This window comes from Asparagus officinalis, chromosome 7 (genome assembly GCF_001876935.1).
Source record: "Asparagus officinalis chromosome 7, Aspof.V1, whole genome shotgun sequence".
In the NCBI taxonomy this organism is placed as follows: Eukaryota; Viridiplantae; Streptophyta; class Magnoliopsida; order Asparagales; family Asparagaceae; genus Asparagus; species Asparagus officinalis.
Window position 1 is genome coordinate 114,106,704 of NC_033800.1, and position 26,857 is coordinate 114,133,560.

The 26,857-nt window shown below is 34.4% G+C and overlaps 1 protein-coding gene across 4 annotated transcripts in view; it reads left to right on the plus strand.

Moving 5' to 3' along the window:
• The window catches only part of LOC109850335, a 28,674-nt gene continuing 3,230 nt past the window's right edge, over positions 1,414–26,857 (plus strand). Inside the window, exons 1-13 of one of the 4 annotated variants that reach the window (XM_020420341.1) lie at positions 1,414–1,516; positions 1,564–1,662; positions 1,763–1,832; positions 6,134–6,182; positions 10,082–10,221; positions 10,366–11,197; positions 11,311–11,427; positions 11,612–11,714; positions 11,796–11,953; positions 18,723–18,954; positions 20,317–20,452; positions 21,956–22,050; positions 22,129–22,252. In XM_020420341.1, the coding sequence (XP_020275930.1) occupies positions 1,580–1,662; positions 1,763–1,832; positions 6,134–6,182; positions 10,082–10,221; positions 10,366–11,197; positions 11,311–11,427; positions 11,612–11,714; positions 11,796–11,953; positions 18,723–18,954; positions 20,317–20,452; positions 21,956–22,050; positions 22,129–22,252 (2,139 nt within the window). In that variant the 5' untranslated portion in view covers positions 1,414–1,516; positions 1,564–1,579. Of the gene's footprint in view, positions 1,517–1,563; positions 1,663–1,762; positions 1,833–6,133; positions 6,183–6,698; positions 10,222–10,365; positions 11,198–11,310; positions 11,428–11,611; positions 11,715–11,795; positions 11,954–18,722; positions 18,955–20,316; positions 20,453–21,955; positions 22,051–22,128; positions 22,253–26,857 lie in introns of those variants that run through there. The other 3 variants (XM_020420342.1, XM_020420343.1, XM_020420344.1) reach the window with 3 other exon arrangements.

Below are 26,857 nucleotides of genomic sequence, written 5' to 3' on the forward strand. Positions count from 1 at the left end.
TTGTAAAACAAATCTTCTCAATCCCTCCTTGTCCCACCGTATCAAAGGGATTTTCTCTCTCTCCTTACCTTTAAATATTTTTAATTTCTCTCATTTCAGTGTTCTGCCCCACTTCACCTTCCCCTCTAAAAACATCCTACAAAAGGAGATTTTGGTTTTCTCTCTCAACTTACACTACTTTCCTTTCTACCAAACCAAGCAGTAACTAAGTGATTTAGATGCTCTTCGCAATAAAAAAAAAATAAATAGCGGAGAAACCGTTATAATATTACAATTATTGATTTTGTAATGGATGGTTAAGATTTTTTTAAGTGCAAATTACAAATGAGTATAATTCATGAGGGTATGGTGAGTAATAGTAGTGAGTATACATACAAAAATATCCTTTTTTTAATTAATTAAAAAAGGTAAAAACTCTAAATTACCAAATTAGTATTTTTTAATACCCCTCTATTAGTTAGATATTTTTGTTGCTTTAGAGAGATTTTAGTATGAAAAGTCTACAAAATATAAAATTACATATTTAATTATTCATTGTGGGTGAAAATCGTGCAAAAAACTGTAGAATTTGGTATTAAAAGTCTCTCTCTCTCTCTCTATGTACGTGTGTGTTAGAAAATGAGGAAATTGACAAACTTAGGGTTTATTTTAACTCTTGCCTTCTTCTCTTTGATCTGTGCATCGTCATCTAAATCCTGTCATCTCATTTAAATACAACCATATTAGCATTCTAAAATCTATCAAATTTAGTTATATGGGATCACATGTATTTTACCTGCAGCGGTGGAGAAAAATGTCTAATTGCACATTTGGTGGACCTTTATACAAAAAAAATCGTCAGAGAAAAAAAAGGAACAAACTAGTAAATGGGTGTTACAAAAAATATCAATTAAGTGATTTAGTAATGTAAAAGTATGGAGAAAGTTTTGAAATAGACCTATTTTGATATTTATTCGCAAAAAAACTCACTTCAATTTTATTTACAAAAATAGACCCTGTTTTAACCACTTCAGCATTGTTGGGTGAAACCAAGTCAATTAAAAAAACATAAACTTTACTAATTAGACGGGCTTGCCAAACCCGCTTAATTAGAATATCAAAGTTTAGAATGTCATTGTTTGGCAATCATGGCTATTCAGAATTTAGTTCAAAAATAGATGTGATCCGTGAACCAAGGACTTAATTACCTTCAATGATTAAGCGGGGTTGCCGACCCTGGCTTATTAATAAACTATATATATATTTTAAAATCAATGCAGATTCGTCAATGGTCTATTTTTATAAATAAAATTAAAATAGGTTTATTTTTGTAAATAAATATTAAAATAGGTCTATTTTAAAAATTTGTCCGGTAAAATATTTATAATTATTTTTCTTTTGTAAATTATTGCTGTTTCTCAAGGAACCAAGCACAAACCCGGGTGGGCCAATGGGTGGGGTACCCTCCCTGCTCCCCACTGCACACTGAAGCCGAACCTAGTTTTCACACGACTCTCCCCCTTCCTCCCGTCAAAACCGGCGCAGCGACGTCGATGGCCAGTACCGAGTCGGTAGCGGAATCGGCGGCGCAGCGACGTCGATGGCCAGTACCGAGTCGGTAGCGGAATCGGCCACCATCGAAGCCCTTGGCTCTCTCTTCAAGATCACCGAGGTCTTCTTATGGTGAGCTTTCGTTCTAAAACCCTAGCTTCACTTTTTCTTCTCAAATTATTTATTTATTTATTGGTTTTGTACTTTACTTAAGCTGTTATCATTGAAACAGGGATGATGGAATGGGTACCATACCCGATGCTTCTGTTCACCTTCATAATGTGATTGAAGAAGAACCTGCTGTAAGTTTTGTTAATACATGTGAAATTTCAATTTTGTAATTTACCTCAAATCATAATATTTTCCTAAATGTCTATTTAGTTCTATATTTTATTTTTTAAAAGTTTGGTGTTGTATTCCTTTCAAGTAAATAGTCATTTCCTAGTTATGAGATCTTGAGCTTCAAATGAAGATTGTCACTTCCCTATTTCTTGTTTTGGATCTGATATCATAAAAATTGAATTTTTAGAGCATCTCCAACAGCCTTCCTATCTCATGTCCTAGACTAAATATAGGGAGTAGGAGGGGGAAAAGGTTATCCAACAGGCTTCCTATGTTGGAGACTAAATATAGGGAATAAGAGCATCTCCAAGAGTGATCTTAGGTTTTTCCTATATTTGAGGAGTAAATCTCTCATCCTAGGAAATATGGAGCCAAATAATGAGTAAGTGCTCCAACAATGCTCTCCAAATTGATCTCTATCTCATGTCCTAGACTAAATATAGGGAGTAGGAGTGGTAAAAAGTTTCTCCCACAATGCTCCCTATGTTGAGACTAAATATAGGGAGTCACTTTGTTATCCTTGATTTGGAATACCAAATCTTATTCCCTATATTTAGTCTCCAACATATGGAACCTGTTGGAGTAATTTCCCCCCCTCCTACTCCTTATATTTAGTTTAGGACATGGGATAGGAAGGCTGTTGGAGATGCTCTAAGATTTTGTATTCCAAATCAAGGATAACAAAGTGACTCCCTATATTTAGTTTTAACATAGGGAGCATTGTTGGAGCAACTTTTCCCCCCTCCTACTACCTATATTTAGTCTAGTACATGAGATAGGGAGCCATTTGGAGAGCATTGTTGGAGCACTTATTACTCCTTATTTAGCTTCTTATTTTCTAGGATAAGAGATTTGCTCCTCAAAAATAGGAAAAACCTAAGATCACTCTTGGAGATGCTCACCTTAGAGGATGTATAATTTCTATCTCCATAAGGGCTATCAGAAATCACCGATAATTGTTCAAAATGTGAAATTTTAAGTTTTATAGCATCCTTTCACTTCCGCCCTAAGTTCTATGAGCTAAATAACCAACCATGAACAATATGCTGCTTGATTCAACACCATTGCAATTTCTAATTGTTCAGGATTCATTTTACTCTTTTACCCCATTTTTTCTTCTATACTATTTAATAATTGGAACGCTGACAAAAGTTATTCATCTTTGCCCTGTTGCCCGAGCTGTCTAAAGCTGCAGCTGCTGCACTACTGTCAGTTTTTAACTTGCATATTGTGTTCAAGTGAAGCATTTTTCAAACGGCTTGTTAAGGAAATTGATTATAAAAATTTAAGGGTTAATTATAGAAAACCCCCATGAACTTTTTTTATTACATTAAACTCCCTGAACTTTAGGAGTTGTTGCACATAACCACCATGAATTGTTTAATTTCACTAAAATTCACATGAATTTTTTTTTATTTAATCTTCAAATCAGCACCATCGATTCTAACATCTCATGTGGCAAGTGTGTGCCAAAAAAAGATGAAAATAATTTCTTAGACTAAAAAAATTGCCTATTTTTCTTTTTTAATAAAAGGGTTTTGTTGGGACTAAGAAGGAATTTTTCGTCATTTTTCGTCTTTTGCTTAGCAGCTACATGTTAAAGTTGATGGTGCTAATATGAGGATTAAATAATAAATTTTTAGGTAAGATTTAGTGAAATAAAATAGTTCATGTGGGTTTGTGCAAGAACTCCTAAAGTTCAGGGGGGTTTAGTCTAATAAAAAAAGTTGATGGGGGTTTACTGCAACTCCCCAAAAGTTCTTAGGGGTTTTCTGTAATTAACCCAAATTTTAATAATATAAGGATAAATAACACTATATCAGCAGTACGGAGTGAATCAAACCCCTAATAATTTAACATATTCTTTCTTTGCTTGTTCCTTTTCTCTCATTCTTTTTCCATTTCTTTCTTTCTTACTCACCAAGAGAAAATTTGAGTAATTTATTCACTTGAAGCAAACCCCTAGTTAAGTTTCATAGCCTTTATGATAGATTAAGGCCACAAAAAAACTTCTGTCTCTGCAATCCCACCTAAACCCATGTCTAATGTCATCCTGCACGTTCCCTATAACTATGCATTGTAAACCTCTTACCTTGAGTTTTAGCCAAATTTATGTGATCCAATCACATCACATATTGTATGCTTCTTTGTGGTAGTGTTATTTCTGAAGCACTCAAATAACCTCAATGCCTTCTTCAGACGCTTCCATTTGTGCAGTTTGACGCATATTCAAAATTTCGACAGACAAGTTGCATATTTCTATAACTGATGTAATCTTATCAGTTAATCATATGTGTTTTCCTTAAATAGACATAGTCACATAGATGGGATTGGAAGCTTAGTGTTAGTTTGGCAACTTCTTAAAACTGGGCCATGTTTAAACCTGGTCCAGTTATAGAGCATTTCTTTGATTGGTAAAAACTGGGTCAACAATGAGCTTGTTTGTTGTAGCTCAATTTTGGGGGTTTAAGCAGGTTTAGTTGCGGAACAGGCTGGTTTTATTTAGAACCAGGTCTAGGGCCAACCTTGGCCCATTTTCAGTGAATTGCCAAACATATCCTAAGATTCAGATTTCGGAGATAAATAACACAGTTTAGAGTTACTTGAGGCTGAACTGTTCAAATTGCATCATGATGTAGGTCTAGTGTAAGTTCTTAGTCAAGAAAAATAAAGTTGGAATGCATACATGTATCTGTGTGAGAGTTAGTAAACAGGCTAGGCAATTATATATTCTATTTGATTTCTCATTGATGAATATTTCATTCAGTATCAGTTGAAAGGTAATGATAGTGAAAACTTCACTTGTAATTCCAAGTTTTCATGGACGAATAATTAGATTATTCACAGGTGTTATTACATGGTTGAAAAAAAGGGAAAGGCATAGAGACCATCAGCTTCAACTGCTAAAGCAATAGACAATCTATACGTTTCTTAGGAATTTTCCTCAACTAGAGAGGCATTTGAAGCTGAAAAGTAAATACAAAATGAAACAAGCATAGAAGAAATAAATTTAACACCAAAATCTGGATATGAGCTGCTGCCTCACTTTACAAAACGAGTTATCAAGATACAGGATTTGTGAGATCCACCTACTCCCATAAAAGTAGCAAGGTAGGCCTTACTACTAGCCAATCTCTTGGTAGTTACTTAGCAAAATAAGCTGGCACTTACATACCTATTGTTTCATGCACATAAAATGAAAAGGAGAATGACTAAGAACTTCAGCTCGAGGAATACTCCTCACTTTTTAGTGCTATCAAACTGATTATTCTAGGTGAAAAGTACAACTGCTGTTTCCTGGCCTGAAAACTGCAGCAATTGTTTGTAAAGAGCTTATTGAATAAGCTAGGAGCCTAGGACAGACATACAAGATGAAATTAAAGAATTAATCTAGTAAAAGTATAGAACAAAGAGGGAAGCAGAATTCAGACTAATTAGCAAAGTGAAAATTCAGAGACAAGCATGTTAAGAAACCTAACGCTGGAACTGCAGGTTCTCCTTCAGATGAAAGACCTCTATATGCCTTTATGAATGAAAGAGAAGAACCAAACCTTTGTAAGGAAGGCATATCATCCGACCAAACCCTATAATGGTTTTACATGGATCAGATGTCATCTTCCACTTTCATGAATGAGTTGTAGATCTTGCTGTGCAGAGAATTTGATTCCTGCATATTCTAGACTACTCACTGGCCTAGTTGACTAGGTAAATCCTTTGTATGATCCAATCTGTCAGTAAACTGGAGTGAGAATCAAGTTGATATCATCTTTTATTGGATTTTCTTAGTTGGCTTAAAAACCTTAAAGTACGAGATGGAAGGACCGTGTCAGATTCTTGTGTTTTTCTTCCTTAAAATCTACTCCTGCGTTTATATTCAGCTGTAGGATGAGAATCATGAGATTACAGTCTTATTTGTTTTTCAAATGTGTCATGTCAATGAATAGGGTGATGAGATGTTGACTTATTCAGTCTTCAAAAACGGGTCATATATACCAGCTAATTATCATTGTATAAATCGGATATCAGCAGAGTTCTATTAATGCCTAAGAGTGATTGCTGATACTTCCTTGTCTAAATTTAGTTTGATTCTTTTCTTTTCTATAAACATAAGATCTCTTTGGATGCAGCCATCAGACACTGGCAACATAAAAATGTCTATTCAACTTCAGTTTTATTTAGTTATTTCCTCAAAAAGTTATTTGATCAGTTTTTGTTTGTTGTGCTAATAATCCTAGTAAAATTGTGTTTCAAAATCATGCAGATTTCCTGTGCCACTGCTGATACCAATTCAGGCATTAACCACACAGATGGTAAGCCTGTTGTTCTTTGATCTTATGTTCTTTGCCTAATTGGTTTTCTGAACCATGATGTCATTGTTCTCTTGAAAAATAAATATATGTGAAGCTCTGTTGCCCTTAATTTTTTTATAAATAAAAAGAAGTGAAATATATGAACTCTTTTGCGTTATTTTGTCATAATTTGCATAAATGTGCTATCTAATGCTTGTGCTATCCAAGTTGTTGCAATTATCGGTATACAACATGTCTATATAGCAAGTATACCAATCTTGATGTTTTTGTTTTCTCCTTCCTCTATCCTTAATTTACATATGCTTAAAAAGCGGATTTCAGTCTGATGTTTGTTATGTGACCCAAATATAATCAGTTGATTTCAGTCATGAACAGTAATATAAATGTTCTTTTTCTTAGCATAATGTTCTTATAGAGTTAAAATTTCTGAGGCTGGTAGAAGATTATATAACTTTATTGAAATGGTTGTGGCATGATAAGCATGATGAAATAACTCTGTACCTTGCTCATTACCAGGGAAGACATTGAATCATATGTTCTGGAACCAAGTCTTGATGAAGCCAACACAAATATTATCAACCATTGTGCATCAACCTTTCTTGCAGTTGCATTAGCAGCAGGGAGGAATATGCAAAAACCTGGTTTCAGTATATAGTTCTTTGTTCTCTTTTTAACGGAACCTAACAAAATAATGGAGGACTGTAACCAAAACCTTATAAATACTTATTCTCATTTTATTAGAACCTTAAGACTTTCTCAATGGCAATCGATGCATTCATTGATAATGGAAATACAATCCACGTAAGGTCATGTTTCTTAATTTAATCTTTGCAGCTTGAATTCTGGCGTTTCTTCTTTTATGTTGGATAGTGTTGGCATGAAGTTATTTAGGACATCAACAAGACCATATGTGCACACCCAAGTATTTTCTTGGCACAAAAGCATCAAATATCGTACTCTGATCATGATGCACAGTAAGAAGATGATCACAGTGAATAATGTCTTTTATCCTCTTAATCACAAACAAAGTATGCAAATTGTTGTACACGAGACTTACTTGCAGTTGCATTAGCAGAAGTGAAGAACTATCACATTGACATACAAACAAACTTTGATAAGGTAGGTAGCAGGGGAGAGCACTAGTAAAAGCTTGACAAAGACTTACTATAGTTCTGACAGATCTTTTGACTTTCTCGATAACAATTGAATGCGTTCTTGGTGAATGAAGATACACCCAAAATTTTGCCCGAGTATTTTTTCTCCTCTCCCTCACTCATGTATATCTCGATTGCTAATGCTCAAGTGTTTCCTCTTTCATGTTTTGGCATCAAAGAATTGGTTGGGACCTTGACCAGAACTATTTGCTTACGAGTCAGTGTTGGCACACAAAAGTCATTTTTTTGTACTACAATGCTTGTTCAACAATACTTGGTGAAATACATGTCACAATGGAGTAATACGTTCTGTCCCTTATGCCATGTCTCGCACTCATGTATCTGTTCTCCAGCATAGCCTTATGTCATTTCTTACAGTCATGTATCTGTTTTCTAGCATAAAAAGATCGTAAACTTGGCTTTGAGCATGAACCTATTGATTTATGAGCCATAAGGTAAGGATTTCTTGGGTTAATGGACCAACTAGAAACATGAAAATTAATCAGAGTTGAGTTTCCTTTCAGTTTTTGTTTCTGGAAGTTCACATTCTGTTAGTTTCCAAAATGGCGGGCCTCCACATGTAACATAGGATAAGTGTCTATTTTGAATTCTAGAAGAAAAGGCATAAATCCAAGTTGTTAAAGACTACAAACCCACTGCACATTTATTATATTGGATTATTTCCACATGGGTTAAAAGCCATGGTTTCCAGTCTTTAGTGTCTTTAAGCCAAACAACTTTTTGAAACCACAAAAAGATGGCTTTGAACAATTTGTGAGGAATCAGAGAAAACTTACTTTCTTGGTTTCTAGCAGTTTCACTAGTTTCTTGCAAGAGAAAGCCTTACTCCCCCAGTCATATGGAGATGATGTAGTTTATGTTGACTTTGAATCCTTAACGTACTAGCTTCTGCTTCAGATACTAATGGTGGACTCATTAAAAAGTCCATGCTAGACTAGTTGGAATTTGGAAAGAGGAAGTAAGGCATCTCTTGATGCTCTTTGGAACCTTATAGTACAAAGATGTACATAGATACGCTAAATCTTTCTAATCTACTCATTCAGGATATCTTGTCTTCTTGGAACCTCTGTTTGGCATAAAACTTGTAGGAATCAACATGGTCTGTTCATGTTTATTTCTTAGCTGGCATTCTAAGAAGGAAAGTAAATACACGTTGTATTACACAAATGAAAAGTAACTTATATTTTACAATATAGTTCCTTGTTTTATTTCCATAAGTCTTGACGCTGAAGTAACCTTGAACATGTATGCGTAAACTCGTGATACATATGCTAGGATAGCAATGTTGACCCTACTCATTAATGTTGATCCTACTCGTGATACATATGCTAGGATAGCAATGTTGACCCTACTCATTAATGTTGATCCTACTCGTGATATGCATGCTAGGGTGGCAATGTTCATCCTAAGAGGCAAACTTTTGTTAGGAGCTCTCATTAGTGTTTTCGTGGATATGCTAGTTTGGTATTATGTCTTTTTGTTGTTGTCGGCTAAGGGGCCTTGTCCTTGTGCTGGCATTGCTACCTTGGGTATGTAAGAGTTTTACTACCCTTGGGGAGGCCCTATTTTTTATATTTTCTTTTATATATTATCTAATTCCCGGGAGGGGCCCTTCTTTTTTCTTACCCAAAAAAAAGAAGGAAAAAGGAAAAGGAAAAAAAATGTTGATCCTACTCGCAAACACAACCGAACTTGAAAGCAGCTATCACATATGACCAACAGAGTACAGGTCACAATGGGGTCAGCTGGATTTAACTGATAAATAAGTTGTGTTATGGTTCGAGCATCAAGCTCAATTTAGTGACCAAAAGAAAAACTGCAGTAACATTAAAATCGTAGGTTTTTCCTCCCAGCACAAAGAATCAAACAAGGTCTTAAAGATTAGTTAGGCACTGTTGCATGTTAGCTGTATCGTATCAGATTTGGAGCATATGGATCCCTTCCAGCCGAAACTTACTGAAACTGACTGACATTGTCAGCCGAAACTTACTGAAACTGACTGACATTGTCAATATTCGTTGATGATCGTGTCAAGCATAAAAAAATTGATTTAATGTAGTTATGGGGGAAATAAAAAAAATCAATTGTTAACAGATCAGAGTGATAGATTGGATCAATCCCTTTACTGTATATGGTATAATCCCTTATAGTTACCATATCAAATGAGGTTGCCCTCTTTATTTTGTGCATCCTTTTAATTATACAGCTTTTCATCCATAGTTCATAATGAAAACTGAACTGTTAACTTGGATCAAATATATTAATCCTTAACCCTCTTGATATTATTAGGATTTTTGCTTCACATAAACAACAGTTAATGAGAAACCCTAAAATTGCTTGTCTAAATTTTATTTATTTATTTCTCCAAGTTAGATTGATCATTCAAAAGACTTTACTATACTGAAATTACTTTGGCAAAGAGAAAAATTCTATATGCATAACATGTTTTAGTTAATTAAGTGCACAAGCATTTGCACATGTACTTAATATGAAAAGAATTTGTCAGAAATTAGTCATCATGGATTTCCCCCCTATTTGTTATTTACTTTTAACAATTCAACATGTTGCTAATTTAACAAAAGGGCCCTATTGTTTGGCGCTCTAGTCTAGCAGTACGTTAACCTTGTTTGATCTAAAAAAAGTCATGTTTCTGCTACTAATCCATTCCTATCATCAACTAATTATACTTTCGTTGTTACTTACTGTAAGAAGATTGTATTTCAAATATTGTTTTACCAGAAGACTCCAGTTTTAATGGCTCTTGTGTCATGAGCTTCACAGATTATACATCTGTGGAAGATTTTGGGTTAGCAAAGCAGATGGATGCTCTGGGGCTCCCCATTTCTTTCAGCACTAGTAAGAAGGCAAGTAGTAGCTGCAGATAGATAACCATACAACTTCTCAAGTCTCCACATAATATTTAGAGTTTCTTGTAAAAGTTTCTGATATTTAATTTGCATGTTTTCTTTATTTAAGTACTTATGGCATAACCTTTTGCCTGATATCAGAAAAATAATGTAGCTGCCAAAACTACAAAAAGGAAGGGAATACAGGAGAAATCTGTGTCCACCAATAAAGATATAGAATATAGAGTCCTTGTTGCGACACGAAGTTGCCTATCGGAGGATAATTCATCATCAAGAGTTCTGCATGATAGCACAAACATACCTTTTTGTGATATTGTTAAGGCCACAGAAGCAACCACTGGAGACACCTATCATGATGATTACAGAGATCGATGTAGAGGTTCTGTGGATAGAGAATCAGTAAACACAACTGCTAGTATACTTTCTGACATCATTGAGAAACAAGTTGGTGATGATGAGACTCCTGTGATTATGAGAAGCTGTATCCAACATGAGTTGTCATGCTTTGATATAGAAATGGAAACGAGTACTGAAGTTTTGGAGTTAAGTTCAGGCCCTGAAAACTTCCATGGGAATGATCATGAATATGTCAAATCAGGAGCTCACAAAGAGGAATTGTTTCAGAAAAATGTTCTTGACAACTATGTGGAATGTCCGGCTACATCATGTTGTATTATTGGAGACACACATGATGACAATAAAAATTTGAATTCATGTCCTACTACAATAGAGTCATCTTGCTCTGGTGCATCAGCTGGTCATCATTTTGCAGAGTGTCCTGACAACTTTCCATGCTATGAATTTGGTGACTGGAGAGTCATTTGGGATTCTTTCTACAAGAGGAATTACTTCTACAATTTTCAATCACAGGAGTCTACCTGGTATCCTCCTCCAGGCTTGGAACATTTTGCACTGTGCTCCAATATACCTAATTCAAGTGACCTGTCCAGTGATGAGGCTGAAGAGCATCCTGGTACTGAGTTTTGCCCATGATGCCCTTCAAGATATATATTTGCATAGCTCACATGACAGAACTAGTTTGTTCCAATAAAAGAAGATCTAAATATTTACATTATTTATCTGCAGAAATAATCTCATGCAGGATGAATGGTGATATTACTGCATGTTCAGATGGACATGAAATTGTCAAGGAAACTGCTGATAAGCATGTTTTGCTTCATACACCTCCAAATCATTCAACAGGTCATACTCAAACTTTTTGCTTGCTTTATTCTATACTTAACTTTATAAGTACAATGATAGACATGCGTGTTTTTTTTCACTTGCTTGAACAAATCCTTTTCTAGTAATGTTCATTCTCGGCATTTTTTTTCCACATACATCGAGAAATAACACACTAATGATGATAGTGTAAATTATGAAACAGATGAACTTGATGTTGATGAATACCAGGAGAAACAAGAGAACTGTATGAATTCGGAGACGTGCAGTGTGCTGGATATGGCATTTGAACTTACTGTAGGCAACAGGTACAAATTTTTGTGTTTTTCTTTTTTTCCCCCTTTGATTTGGATCTGATGATTTCTCTTTAACATCTGCTGTCGTGGCAGTTGGGTTGACACAGAAAATGAAGGAGCTAATGGTGAAAATGGGGGTGATTTTCCAAGCATAGGCTTGACTTCGATGTATGAGTTGGATGGTTATCACGAAGTATGTGGAAAGAAGAAGAAGAAGAAGAAGAAGAAGAGAGAACGGAAGCTCCAGTCACGTAAGAAAATACTATTTTCTATGAATACTGGTTCATAAGGTCTTGTATGCTTTTATTTACTTTATCTTTGTGCATTTTTTCCCTTCTTACTTAGTATGAAGGACAGCTATTAATTATAGTCAAAGGTGAACGAACTCTTAGAAGATGTGAACATGAACACTTAGAAGGTGGGCAATGGTTGCTTGGGTTTTTGATAGGGTAATGAATCGTGGTTTTGTGCTTCATAGTTTACTTATTTTTTTCACATACATTGGACACAAATATAGCTTAAATAAACTGACATAAGTCATGTAATGGGCTGTGTTCATGCCGTATAAATACTCATGTAAAAACCTGGAACATCAACTACTACATGTTGATAAGCAAATTTATCGTGTGTCATGTAAAATCCTTTGTTGCTTACACATTCCACTTGCACACATTTTTGTAATACTAAAAGGAGAACACACTTACTAGCGGTCATGTTTATAGCTTTCTGCTAATGTTCTCCAATCTAGAACATTTGTCCACTGTATGTGAAGTTGAACCTGTCTTTTCGCTTTCCCTTTTTCATTCTCCTATTTTCTTTTCACTTTTCTCCCTGTCTTATTATTTTATTCGTTTATCTTGGCTTTCCTTTTTTACTCCACCTTCGTTTCTCTACTGCTGTTCAAGTCTTTTTTACTTATTATATGAGTCCTATACTCAAGAAAATCTCAACAACCATAAAGAGAAGATTCTGATGATTTATGACATAGTATTCATTAGATTATGCAGAATTAATCATTTCATGGCTGAGAAGACTTGATTAACAACAAAAGTATGCATACACTTACTCAAAAGTCGTTAAGTCAACCCATGTCTTCGGTGGTGCACTCTGTTCAACTGAAGTTGATGCATTCAGTTCAAGTGGCATAACTAATTATTTTAGTTATGGATGTATTCATCTCTTGTATCAGTATTTCCAACCCTGAAGTAGTTATTCATTTTCACTAGCATAACACCCTTCTAAAAAGCACACTTATGGATTAGCAACTCTGGAAACAGTAGCACCAGGACACAATGACATGACAGTTGTATATATTATAACCAGAGAGTGTATATGAATACATACTTATATAGAGATGTCACGAATCTGAAGTTCAAAATTAATGTTTCTAACAATATAATAAGATACAACCATTTATATGTGCTAAACTCTTATATATTTTTTATGTCATTACAGAAGGAATGGTTTTTTTTTCTGTTCTACTTTCTGTAAGATAGCTTAATATATCTTGCTTCTTATATAGGAATGTGTTTAAACTTATCATTTCTTGTACAGATAAATATTCTAATGGTCTTTTTTCACTAAGGATAATTTGATACCTGAACTACTCTTGAAAGCAATACATAAAATCTGACCCCTAACATAGGTATATACGGCATCTAAACTTTTTTGTAAAAAATTTACCAAGCAATCTATATGATTGATCTGCCTGCTAACGTGTATTGAGTACTTCTTCACAAATTTAAGGCTAAATATATCCATTTTCAAATTAGGCAAGGCTATGAAGTTAAAGAAATAATTTAATAGAAAAGAAAAAGCTAAAATAGAAACCCAACATTCTGTCTCAACACCATCTTTCTATTTGTTAGTGTATAAAATTATAACTGTCGACCGTCATTGCAAGTTCAAGTTTTGTTGAAGTGGAAGAGACTTTACAATGGTATTAGAGCAACGCATTTTCAAATCCCATCAATCGAGGATAAAGTGGATCTACAGAAAAGGTATCACTGGATAAATTAGTCCAGCTTCTAAGCCATGGAAAGGGTCTTTTCACATGTTAAGAGTATAACGTTAAACACCAATTTGATTTCAACTATGCTTTTGGTGTTTAATTAAAGATATGTCAATCATGGAGGCAATTCAGCCAATACTACATAATGTGAATGCAGAAAAAAATAGAAGTATATGGAAAACTGATAAAGGTTATGAAAGAAATGAAGAATGTTAAAAAAGACAAAGTACAACATACAAATGAATGGGGTGGCAATTTTATTAGAATATATGACAATGAGGAGGAAATGCTACAGATTTCAACTTGTCTGACACATTATTAAAAAAAACCCATCACATACTTGCTATTTTCTGTTATGAACCTACCATACCTTGAAGAACTTTACATAACCTTCTGAAATAACCAGTGTTGTAAATAGCGGCCAATAGCGGGGCTATAGTGGCGCGAATAGCGGTCGCGGCCCTTCAGCGCTACGCGTAGGGGTTTCGCGGCTGGCTTAAGCGGGAAATCCGCTATTCATTCGAATAGCGCGTAAAAGCGGATTTTAGCGGGTTAAAAGCTGGTTTTCACGGTTAAAAGCGGATTTTCGCGGTTTAAAGCGGATTTTCGCGGTTAAAAGCGGCTAAACCCGCTATCACACATATTATGATGCTATATTTTTTGACTTTCTTCATAGTTTCATTCATACAACAAGCCTACTAATTGTTATTTACTGATAATACAAGAAATTTACAACTAATTGAAATTTTAGATGTTTTTTATGAATTTTCTTATTATTTAGGATATTTAAATATATTTAAATTTGACCGCTATTTGACTGTGCGCTATTTGCCGCGATTTCGCCGCAATAGCCCGATATAGCCTTAGCAGTACCTCGTCGCGACGCGACGCGATCCGCTATCAGCAACCTTGGAAATAACTTGGACATGCCATATACATGTCATAACTCTATGTTAGTTACCATACAACATGCGTTATTTGACTATGACATGCATTATTTCAATATAACTTATGTTTTTCCAAAGTATTTCCTTTCTTAAAACTTGAAGTAATTATGTAATTACTTTTGAACTGTTTGTTAAGCCTTCATGGCTTATTTTGGTGATATTATTATGTGATTGTGAAAGTACGAGTGTGACTAATAAAATAAAAGGGTTTTTTTACATAAAAACCGTATTAACTTTTACCCAAATTAATACTTACCACCTTTACCTTTTTTATAGGAACCACATAAACTTGCTTACATGTTTGCAATGTCACACATCCTGATGATTTCTATTCATATTTTTTGTAGAATTCCACAAATACCCTCATCACTCTTCTCCTCTCTCAACCCCTCTTCTCCTCTTCCTCCATTATACCCCTCTCACCTTACCTCCTACATCTTACCTCATACATCTTCTTGCTCCCCTTCACCTCTCTCCTCATAATCACCGCCCTAATGAACTCAAGGCAGTTGAGGGGTAAGTTTCTTTAGGACAATTCGTCGAATTGGCAGAGGAAGAAGGAGAGGATGAGGTGGACAATGGAGGGGAAAAGGAGAGGGAGAGTTTGAAGGTGGGGAGGAGGGCTGAGGAGGTAAGGGAGGGAGGGGAGGTAGAGAAGAAGAGGGAGATTTTGGTGGAGGAAGAGGGGAAAGGTAGTGGAGAAGGTGGAGGGGAGGGTGGGGGTGGGGGAAGAGGATGAGGGCTGAGGAGTCAAATGAGGGAGGGAAGGGAGAGGAGAACAAGAGGGAGAGTTTGGTGGAGGAAAAAAGGGAAGGTAATGGAGGAGGTGGAGGATGACGAGGAGGGGGAGAGGAGTGGGAAGGGAGAAGGTGGAGAGAAGAGAAAATGGTAAATGGGCAAATCGGGTCTTTTTTAGCTGAATAGTGAAAAATGTGTGACTTTGCAAACATGGGGGTTTTTGGTGTGGGGAGTGGGGGAGGATGAGTGATGAGGAGTCAAAAGATGAAGGGGAGGGAGAGGAGAAGAGGGAGAGTTTGGTGGAAAAGGAGGTGAAGGAGAGAAGAGAAAATGGTTGAGGGTAAAATGGAAAGGTGGAGGGTAAAATGATGGAGGAGTGGGAAGGGAGAAGGTGGAGAGGAGAGAAAATGGTTGAGGGTAAAATGGGCAAATCAGGTATTTTTTAGCTGGATAGTGGAAAATGTGTGACTTTAAAAACATGTAAGCAAGTTTAGGTGGTTTCAATAAAAAAAGTAAAGACGGTGAGTATCAATTTGAGTAAAAGTTAAGGTGGTTTTCATGTAAAAGTTATAAAATAAATATGAAATTATGAACAAGATGAAAATGTGTGATTATATAATTGGATATTCCATTTAATACCTGCTAGAAATCTGTATAGCTTGTATTAAATTGAAGAACTTTTATTAAAATACATTTTGTATTTTGAAAGTTTGTTCCTAATTCGTAAAATTATTATAAAAATCTTCTATATTTTTAAATTAAACAATTAGAACAAAAGATAAGCTATGTTATGCAGTGTGCTTTAAGCTATCGAGAGTCATTAGCTTAAGTTATACATTATCGTATTTTTTATCATTATTTATGACTTGAGAGTGTTTTTTATTTTTATTTTTTTTGTTTTAAAGTTGATGTGCATGTGCTTTTGGACCGGTTATTAAGCATTTATGATGTATTTTGTTGATAAATTGTGGTGATATATTTGATAATTGTGATGTTTTATCTAAAAACCGATATGATTCTATTTATTAAATCATTGTGAATATTATTATTTATTAAATATTTAAATCAATATGAAACATGTAACCTATGTTATGCTTTAAATTATTTTGTATTTTTTGCATTTTTTGCATTTAACCTTAACCGGAGGTAGAGCGTTGCATTATGCGTTATCGTTTTTCTAAACATTGGTCTAATAGTATTGGGCAATTCCACAAGCTAGGATACTCAACTAACAAGTAAGAATGAGATCAAAGTAACTAAAGCTTTTTAAATATATGGCCAAACTTTTTATGTTTGGAAAAATACTCCAAATCTTCATATTTAAATAAAGCCTCCAAATCATAAGGCTTCTGTAAACTTTGATCTTTGTTATTATTTGAGAATAAGAGGAAAACATTCTTTTCTTTGTTTACTGCCATTGTATTTTTAATTTTTTTTAGATCTATATGCGTCAAATCTTCATAATTAAAAAAATACATCTCATAAAAGCCATAAATCAAACACAATAATTGGTTTTTTTGTTGTGTGGTGTTTTTTGTTTTTTGTTTTTTTTTTTTTTTTTGGTCTTCCTATGATTTGATTTAGAGGGTTAGTTCCTGAATATGGCAATTTGTAGGGAATGTTTTAAAAATGAAAGAGATGAGGTGTTTATATATACCTAAATAGCCAAACTAATATGAAAGTTAATGCATAACATTAGTGTATTGTATCTGGCTTAGGAAGTTTTACCCGTAGATACTTGCATCTTAATAAATGTCACTTGTACGAGGACATAGGGAGATCAGCGTGTACCTATTCCCTAACTACGTAACAAAGTCTGGACTTGTGGAACCTTAATATATGCATCTTAATTAGGAAGGTAGAGTCTCTCCTATTGCATTTTAGAGCGTGTTTGGCTAATACTTATTTTATGAAGCCTTATAAGTTACTCATTACTTACTTATTTTGTTAGAGGGTAAAATAGTCTTTTAACATGAATAAGTAAACTTACTTACAAGTGCCCAAAAAATAAGTTGGGAAATCCCAACTTATTTTTTTCCTACTTACAAGTAAGAAATAAGTAAATAAGTAAGGTTTACTGAACATAATTTTGAATCCTTATAAGTAAAAACATACCTGTAAGTTAAATAAAGTAACTTGCCAAACATGCTCTTAATATATGCCACTTGTATGAGCACATAATACAATTTGCAACTGCATAGACATTTTACACGTTTCGTATTTACACCGCTACGTCACATCCCTTGCTTCATAATGGATGAATCATACTCAGTTTTATGTACACTGGAATATCTAACACGATATATGCAGTGATCATAAATACTAGGAGAAATAACTGTTATTAGTAAACTAAAATCATGTGGAAACTGTGGAAAATGTCAAATTTATGTTTGCTGCCTCAATAGTTTGATATCTACATGCAGGTGTATGCTTCTTATTCGACATCTCATGTAACTTGAAGTACTTCTATTAAGTTAAATGGTTTACGGGATGTATAATTCGATGCACTACGTTAAGTGTGTCCATTAAAATCTCAAATTCCTCTATCTTGTGCATCTAATACTAAAGTATCACCTTTTATTTTGAAATGAAGTGTTCTAACCTACAAAAATGTGAAGTATTGTTTACGCATTAGCTGTGCACCTAGTGGAATGCCAAAAGTTGTCTTTTGCCAAAATGATCTTTGTCTGCTTCAAATGAGCCGGAGTAGCATGGAATGTCCAATTTTATGTTATCTTGCAGTCCTGTTGCTAAGTCCAAAGTAATAAGACAGTTTTCACATAAAGTATAACCTTAATATCCAAAACAACAATCAAGATTACTGCCTATTTTGGCCAAAATTTTAGATAGCTTCCTGCTAATTTGGCTAAGTTATCTTACACCTTGATGTCGTAGTTAGATTGTCAGTTATATGCTAATTTGGTAGCAGTTTGTATTGAGGAATTACTAATGAAAGCCATGCAACCCATTTATAGTGTTTTTATAGAGTCTTAGGTACTAATTTTCTGCAACATTTTTTGAAGATTACCGATGGGGTTGTTATTGAGAACTATGATAGAAGTCAGAGTTAGTTCTCCGTCATTTTACTTTTTTGATATTGTCATTTGTGATGATTTACTTGACTGTCTATCCAATCTCCATGGGCAAAACTTGAACCATTTAGAATCTAATACCGATGTTCTATACTTAGAAGGGAATATTTCCCTCAAATCTTAGTTCAAGTGGGTGAGTTGCATGCCTTTCCTAATGGGAACTATAGTTATCATTAATGGTAGCAGAAATTGACTGTTCTGCAACAACATTGATTTTTTCCCCTCCTCCCAGGGCTAACCTTACAAGAAGTGGATGGTTTTGTCCCTGCCAATATTGTTAAGTACTGGTGCCAAAGGTACTTGCTTTTTTCCCGTTTTGATGATGGTATAAAGATGGATGAAGAAGGGTGGTTTTCTGTTACACCAGAGTCCATTGCAAAGCATCACGCATCTCGTTGCAATAGTGGAATTATAATTGATGGTTTCACTGGAGTTGGTGGGAACACAATACAATTTGCTATGAAGTGGGTACTCTCAAACTGGTCCTTTCTGATTTTGTTATTCTATTTAATTGTAAATTTAGATGCTTAGCTATATTGATGTAGCCTACGTTATGGGTACTTCTAGTAGGAAGCCTTAATGATACCCGACATGCACTCATACCCGTGCCCGTACCCAAACCTCTTGGATACTTCTTGGATATATGCATATATTCATTCGGGCGTATATTCTACACTTCACATTTATTTCTTATACATTGATCATATTTAAATGAAAAAACAATATTGATCTTATGTAAATTATTAATTTTAGTACATATAAATCTATATAACATGCATATATATAGTTGTGTCCCGGTACCCTACCTTTTACAAATTTGTCGTGTCTTGTACCCATAGCCACACCAGTACCGTGCCCGTACCCATGCAACCTAGGATACAGGAAAATATATTCTTTGAAATTATTTTCCATATTCTATGTTGAACCTTCTTAAGTTTGACTTGTAGGATTGATTTTTTTTTAAACATACTATGTGGACTTCTATACACCTGGACTTGTAAATAAATTCTCTTCCAATCCCTTTCTTCCTTCTTCATCTATTTAACACTAAACCCATTGAAACAGGAAATTTGTTGTGGTTGTCACTTTTTGGTTGCTCTAGAGAGCTTTTGGAGTTTTGCATGTAATGAGAGTGGGATTTAAGTGTACTTTGAAGTGGGTTTGTGAGATTTTGTTACTGGGTTTTGTTTCTCTTTCTAGCAACATTTGAGCAACTGCAAATGGTTAGTTTGAACCCATCTTGTTTTCTATCCTTTTGTGGACTGTAGTTGGACAAGATTTCATCTTTTTTGACGATTTATTTTGTGATTGATTAACGATTGGTTGTTTGAGAGAGTTTTGTAAACCCAGGCTTCTGTTAAAATTTTTAAGGAATGGGTCAAGCATGATGAGAAGAAGATGATAATGGGTATTAACATCATTTTACTCACTTTTCGTTGACAGGGTAAACCCCGTGTTAACAACTTTGGGGTATTTTTTTGGGGGAGAAAAAAAATTCGGAGTATCAAAGTCCAAAATCAATGAAATTTTTGGGTAGTAAAGTGCAATTAACCCTTGAAAATATTTTGGCCTATCAATCATTATATTTCTGTGTGTATTTACAACAGTGGGAGTATTTATTTTATGTTTCTCTTGTATGGGCATGTGGGAGTTGAAGTTTATCAAATTCAGCTCAAAGGTTAAGTTATGTTCCTGAACAATTTCTACTATGCCTTATGATACACAAATATGCTTGTAGTTTTATGTGGCAACTTTGATTTTTAAGGCTTCTGGTGTCTTTTGGAAATAAATTATTCAAATTTGACTTTTTTACTTTTTTTTATTAGGGGCAATTACGTCATTGCAGTTGACATTGATTCACAAAAGATTGATTGCGCACAAGACAATGCAGCTATTTATGGAGTTAGTGACAAGATAAATTTCATTCAAGGCGACTTCTTCCAGATAGCCCCACGCTTAAAGGTAATGTTACCTCTTCTTAGAGGTGGTCTTAGTTTGCAGAACAGGAAGTTTTGTTGGTATTCATAAAATGACAATAGACCATCATGTAACTAGAAAGATAAATGGTTTTTATTTTTTCTCTCCCTCCTATCTAAATAGTACGACGATTCTCATGGATAAAAAAATTTATGCAAAGAATGGTATGATGATTGATCATATATTTTCCATGCTGCTCTGAATGAGATGTGAATCATCGCATGTACCAGTAGTAATGACTAATGAAAAGTGCTGAATGGGTAAAAGTATAATTGGTGGATAGCCAATGTCTTTCATTTTCCTTCGACTTCCTCTTCTACTGAAATAGGAGAGAGGTTTGCCCCTATGGGCTTCCTCTTCTTTTTGTTGAGATGTTTTCCCCATTTGTGCATGTATATATGTATAGGTTGGTCTACATTGCAATGATAATACGAGTTACAATTTAAATAAATCAGCATTTAGATGGCATCAAGATATGGCAGTATGTTAGACTGAATGGTCACATTACAATGATGTTCTTTTTCATTTTACCAACACCTTTATAGATGAGGGCGAGGTGCAAAAGGAGGATTGTACATCGTCCTTAGCCAACAGTAGGTGGACATGCTAGAGTTCAAATTTTGTGTGCATCAGGTTATGACCTATTTGTTTTAAATGCTCCAATATTGAAAACTCCAATGAGTTTTAACTTATTGATTTTCTTTGAAATGGTTCCTACGCTCATTCATGCTTGAATCGTCTTGGCACAACATGAGTGCCACATTTAAACCTCGTGAGAACTGCACAGTGGCGTTGCCTTCTTTTTAAACTAAACCAGCTCCTTTTTTCCAATTCACTATTCAAACATGGGTTTAACACTGAACTCAGTCCAACTAGCTGTTATAGCAGTTCTATTAGCAGAAGTGTTTTAACTAATTGTGACTGTGGTTAATTCTGTTAGCACATGGTAACTTGTGTTAGTTGTTCTTCTAAAGTCATTTGGACTATCTAGTAAAGATATCCCAGACCCCATAAGACAACACACTGAAAACTTCTCCTCTTTTCTTTACAAAGGGGGAAGTTTCATGGAGTTCCATTGTCTTCTATATCTCTCTCAAAACACTCTTCCAAGAAAGTGTTTTTTGCACAGACAACACCATTGTTCACTCATGGTCCTTTTGCAATTACAAGCTTGGATGCACACCATTAGCTGAGTGAATCTTACTGATAAAGAACTTCAGTCTTGTGAGCCGTGTGAGGCCAGCACATAGTCTTTTAAGGAAACATGGTTCCACGCTATTTTCTCCCTAGACAGATAACATTGTTAGTCTACTCTAAATCTCATCGTCTCTAGTAATTTTGGATAATTTATCCCTATAGCATCTCACAAAATTATCCAAAAAGGGATTGTCTTTATTAGAGTTACTGATTTTGTGTATTCTCTTGTACCATCACCAGCTTATTTATCTGATCTAATTTCATATTCTGTAAACTAACCTATATTTTCAGGGTGACGTCATTTTCCTATCACCTCCTTGGGGAGGACCAAACTATAGTAAAGTGCAATCCTATGATATCAGAACCATGCTTAAGCCTCATGATGGGTTTGGCTTCTTCCTCATCTATTTCATGTAAATTTAAAGTTTAGTGTCATTAACTTTGACATTGCTTCATGTACACAGGAAACATCTTTTTGACATTGCAAGGACAATTGCTTCCAAAGTTGTAATGTTCCTTCCCAGAAATGTTGACCTACATCAGCTAGCAGAGCTGTCTTTGTCGGTCAATCCTCCATGGACCCTTGAGGTATTTCTAACTTGCACAGATAAAGCATTGGTTGTCTCATTGAGAATAATTTTTGTAGTTCAAGTATGTTCTTATTAGTTTATTTTGTTCTTTTGGTCTTGGAAACAGTGGATGAGATACCTACTGTTTTCCCTTTATAATTATCAAATATCCACCTCTTTAATATACTTTGTCACTGTGTGTGTGCTTTTTAGCTTTCTACTCAACGTTGTCTTCAAAGCTACAAGACGTTATAAAAATCAATAATAGATATTAATCTATTCCACACATCTACAACCTTCATCCTTTGTGTTTGATCTCCTCAAACATTAATGGAAATAATGGTATAGCTGCATTTTTGGTGGTCTGTGTTGATGATGTTTTTAAAATCCACTACTTCTTTCCTTATATTAATAATTAGGGATGGTCCTATATTATGCCCAGTGTGGGAGGGCCTCCCTACTGGAAATTTAAATTCTGATAGCCAATAACACTCAGGCAGACTGTATTAAGCCCAATGGAGCTAAACCTAAATTGGTATTTTAACTACGACCATACATCATTAAAATGTTGTTATTCTTAGGTTTATGGGAAAGGTGGAAAGGCTTATGTATAGGCCAATAAAAGATGGCACCTGTAATAGGAGAGGGGTTATAGGTGCCAAACAGCCAAATAAATTAATCTTAGTTTTCATCTACCCTTCTATCACTTCTATGTTAGACAGCCATGACCGTTACACTGCATTTCCATCACGTATCTTCCTTTTCTACTAGAGTAACGTCAAAGAACAACTACTGTCCCCAGAATCACCTGTTAACTGAAATTTGATTCTGTGAAAAATATGGCTTTTGCAATTCCTTTTTTGGAAATACTAGAAATTTATTTTAAAATAAGCCTTTCTAGAAAGTTGACCACTGAAATTAATGGCCTGCACTTATTAATTGTTAAGTTCAACTGAATCTGCAGGTCATATCCACTTGTGCGACATGCGTTTCTTACCATTTTAATGATCAAAGTTTAAAATTTAATCAAATTTCCTGCATGATATATTTTTTCCTTCCTTGAATATACCACCTTTCTGTGTCCTTTAGCAATTCTGTAGGCAATCTATCAACAATGTGTCTAAAGATTGGCCTGATCATTGCTGTGAAAAGGTGGAGGGCAGAGAGATGTCTGCTAGGCCTTAGGTTTCTTGCTACTATTTAGTGAAAATTGTGTCAAGGCCCCAGAAATTGAAAACCCATGTGAGGCCCTTGCGTCTTTTTCTCATGTGCAAGAGCCCCAAATACATGACTGTTTTTTGTTTCAGCCCCAATCACATCGCCAACTCAAAAGTGAGAAAAAAGTTTCATGCTCTTTAAAATTTTGGGGGCTGTTTGCATAATTTGTTAGGGGGTTATTTGCAAAAAATTTAAAAGGTTATTTGCAAAATTTTCAAGTGGTTAATAGCAAAATCTTTAGGAGTTTGTTTGCAAAAATTTTAGGGGGTTACTTGCAATTTTCAAAACTTCATGGGGCCATTTTACTATATTTGCTGGGGGTTATTTGCAATTTCTAAAACTTCAAGGATTTTTTGCAAAATTTTCAAGAGTTTATTTGCAAGTTTGATACTTCTGGGGTGGTTTGCAAAATTTTTAGGATTTATTTGCAATTTTTGAAACTTTAGGGGGTTGTTTGCAAAAAATCTAGGGGGTTATTTACAATTTCTAGAACTTTCAGGAGTTGCTTGCAATTTCAAAACTTTCAAAGTTTTTAACTTGAAGGGGTTGGTAGCAAAAATTTTAGAGAGTTATTTGCAATTTCTTAGACTTTTATTGGTTTCTTAGCACAATTTTTAGGGGATTATTTGCAGTTCTATTAACTATATAGATTATGCGTTAAGTTTTAAAAATAGATATTAAATATATGAGCTAGCAGTGAATTTTAATAGACAAAATTTAACTATATAGATTACGTGTTAACTTAAACAAATAGGTGTTAACTGTATGAGATAGTAGTGAATTTTAATAGATGTTAACTATTATAAATTACATGTTAATTTTATCGAATAGATGTTAAGTATATGAGCTAGCAGTGAATTTTAACCAGGGGTTTAAATATCGGATATTAGGAAAATATCGGATGGCCAAAATTCATATCAAATTGTGGATATCGGGGAAATGTCGGGGATATGTGGTAAATATTGGAATGCAATAACGGATATTTGCATGTATAGTATAACGCACTAAAATGTAATCTCAATATACTTAATGAAATTTAAGCATATAAAATATAAATAATATATGTTTAGGATTACTAATCAACCTTGTAAAAGAAAATACAAATCAATGTTACAACATGTCTGATTTTTAGGCCAAATTTTCATTTCATATAATGAAAAAGTCATGATGTGTCGCCCAAAAATTGTCAAACACAGTATATTGTATTACAACAAGCGATATAAAAGGATGTATCGGTCAACATATCAGCTGATATATCGACTATATCGGGGATATATCGCCCAAAATAGCCAAAGTGGTAAATGATATTTAGAGACTATATCAGTTGTGGCAGCGCTGTAAAAGGATATATCGGGGATATATCGGGCCATGTTGGGGATATTTAAAACAATGATTTTAACAGACAAATGTTAACTATATAAATTACATGTTAACTTTAACAAATAGATGTTAAACATATGAAAAATCTACATGTAGTCTCTTAAAAATTTCAGAAATTGTGAATAACTCCTTAAAAATTTTGCCAAAATACCAACAAAAGTTTGAGAAATTTCAAATAACCCTTCAAAATTTTTGATAACAGCCCCTGTAGGTTCAAGCTGCAAACAACCCCAAAATTTGTAAACAACCCTGAAAGTTCTAGAAATTATAAATAAGCCCATGAAAGTTTAGAAATTGCAGATAACCCCCTAAAAAATTTGCAAATAACCCCTAAAAATTTCAAAAATTACAAATAAATCCTAAAAATTCTGTGAACTGCCACACAAAGGTATAAAAATAGCAAAATAATCTTTAAAAATTTTACAAAACCCCCCATTAAAGTTTTAGAAATTGTAAATAACACCCTGCAAATAGTAAAATGGCCTGCTAGAAGTTTTGAAAATTGCAAGTAACCCCTTGAATATTTTGTAAAAAAACTCCTAAAGATTTTGCCAATAACCCCTTGAAAATTTTGTAAATAACCTTTAATTTTTTCAAATAACCCCCTAAATTTTTTGCAAACAGCCTTGAAAAAATTTGGGAATAGTGACATGGGACTTTATGAGGGGTATTTTGGGAGGAGCATGAGACTCACTTTTGAGTTAGCCATGTGATTGGGGCTGAAACACGAGCTATGTATTTGGGGCTTTTGCACATGCGAAAAAGATGCAAGGGCCTAGTCATTTGGATTTTCAATTTTTGGGGCCTCGACACAATTTTTCCTAATTTTTAATCAGAAAGGGGAAAACAATTGATTTCAGACTGTTAGTATTTATGCACTGTATTGATCCATTATGCCCAAAGTGAAAAAATCTGCATTCGTTACTGATTCATCAATTTCATATTCCAAATGCAGTTTGCTTTAAGTTTAAAGTAACCATCTTAGTGAGAGGTCATGCTTGTGTGTTTTAACTTTGGAAGTGACAAGATTCAAGATGAGTAAGATAGATCTCATCAACTTTGTTAAGTACCTTAGACGATGCTTTGTTCAGTGCATCAGCCAAATGTAACCCTCGTTAGAAGAAATTTATTCCTAGCCTAGCATGATTAATGGATTTTGTTATGATCTGGCCAGTTGATGAAGATCAAGTTGAGTTAAACACAGATGATGTAGCAACACTTAATAATTCATTCTAGGTAATCCTTTCATGTTGCTTATGGAACTTTATTATTAAGAAATAGCTCGAGCAATATCATTCTTTCTTTATATTATAAAGTCTTGTGGCTTCAGGTCTAACATATCAACTTTCCAGATCTCCTAACTACAGTTGGTAAACCTAACATGATTATTGACGAATAAAAACTTTAGAGCTTAAAAGATTTCTACTCAGAAAGATGAAAATAAAAGTATTATATAGCTGAAGTAAAATTATGAGAAGGAAAGCAATTAGAGCATACTTCAATTGATGGCCAAGAGACACTTTGAAATTACATTCTGCTATTTAGGATTAATTACTCATATAGTTAGCAACGTTAAGAAAAGTGAAAGTATATAGCGTATGCTCTACTCATCTGGCATAAAGCTTAAGCTACAAGATATTTTGTTAAGTTGAATATTTTAAAATTTTCCTCTAGTTATAATATGTAATATTTTCTAACTATAAAAAAATTAAACTTCAGAATTTTTATGCAAGTTAGGAGCTATGTTATACACAAACTTCTCTATATGTAAAGGGACTATTATAGTATTATGTCAAAACACCCCTCTCCAAAAAGTGAGACATAAACCAACCCTTGGCTTCTCAAAACAAATCCATACTTTAATAAATGATAACATTTTTCTTAAATGATGTGCAAAAAAGTTCCATAACAAATGCAAATTAGAAACTAAAAATATGCAAAAATTCCCCTCCATGTTAAAATCATCCAGACGAACTACCTACGCAATAAAAAAACATTAAATTCATCACTTCACTCAGTGGAAGGA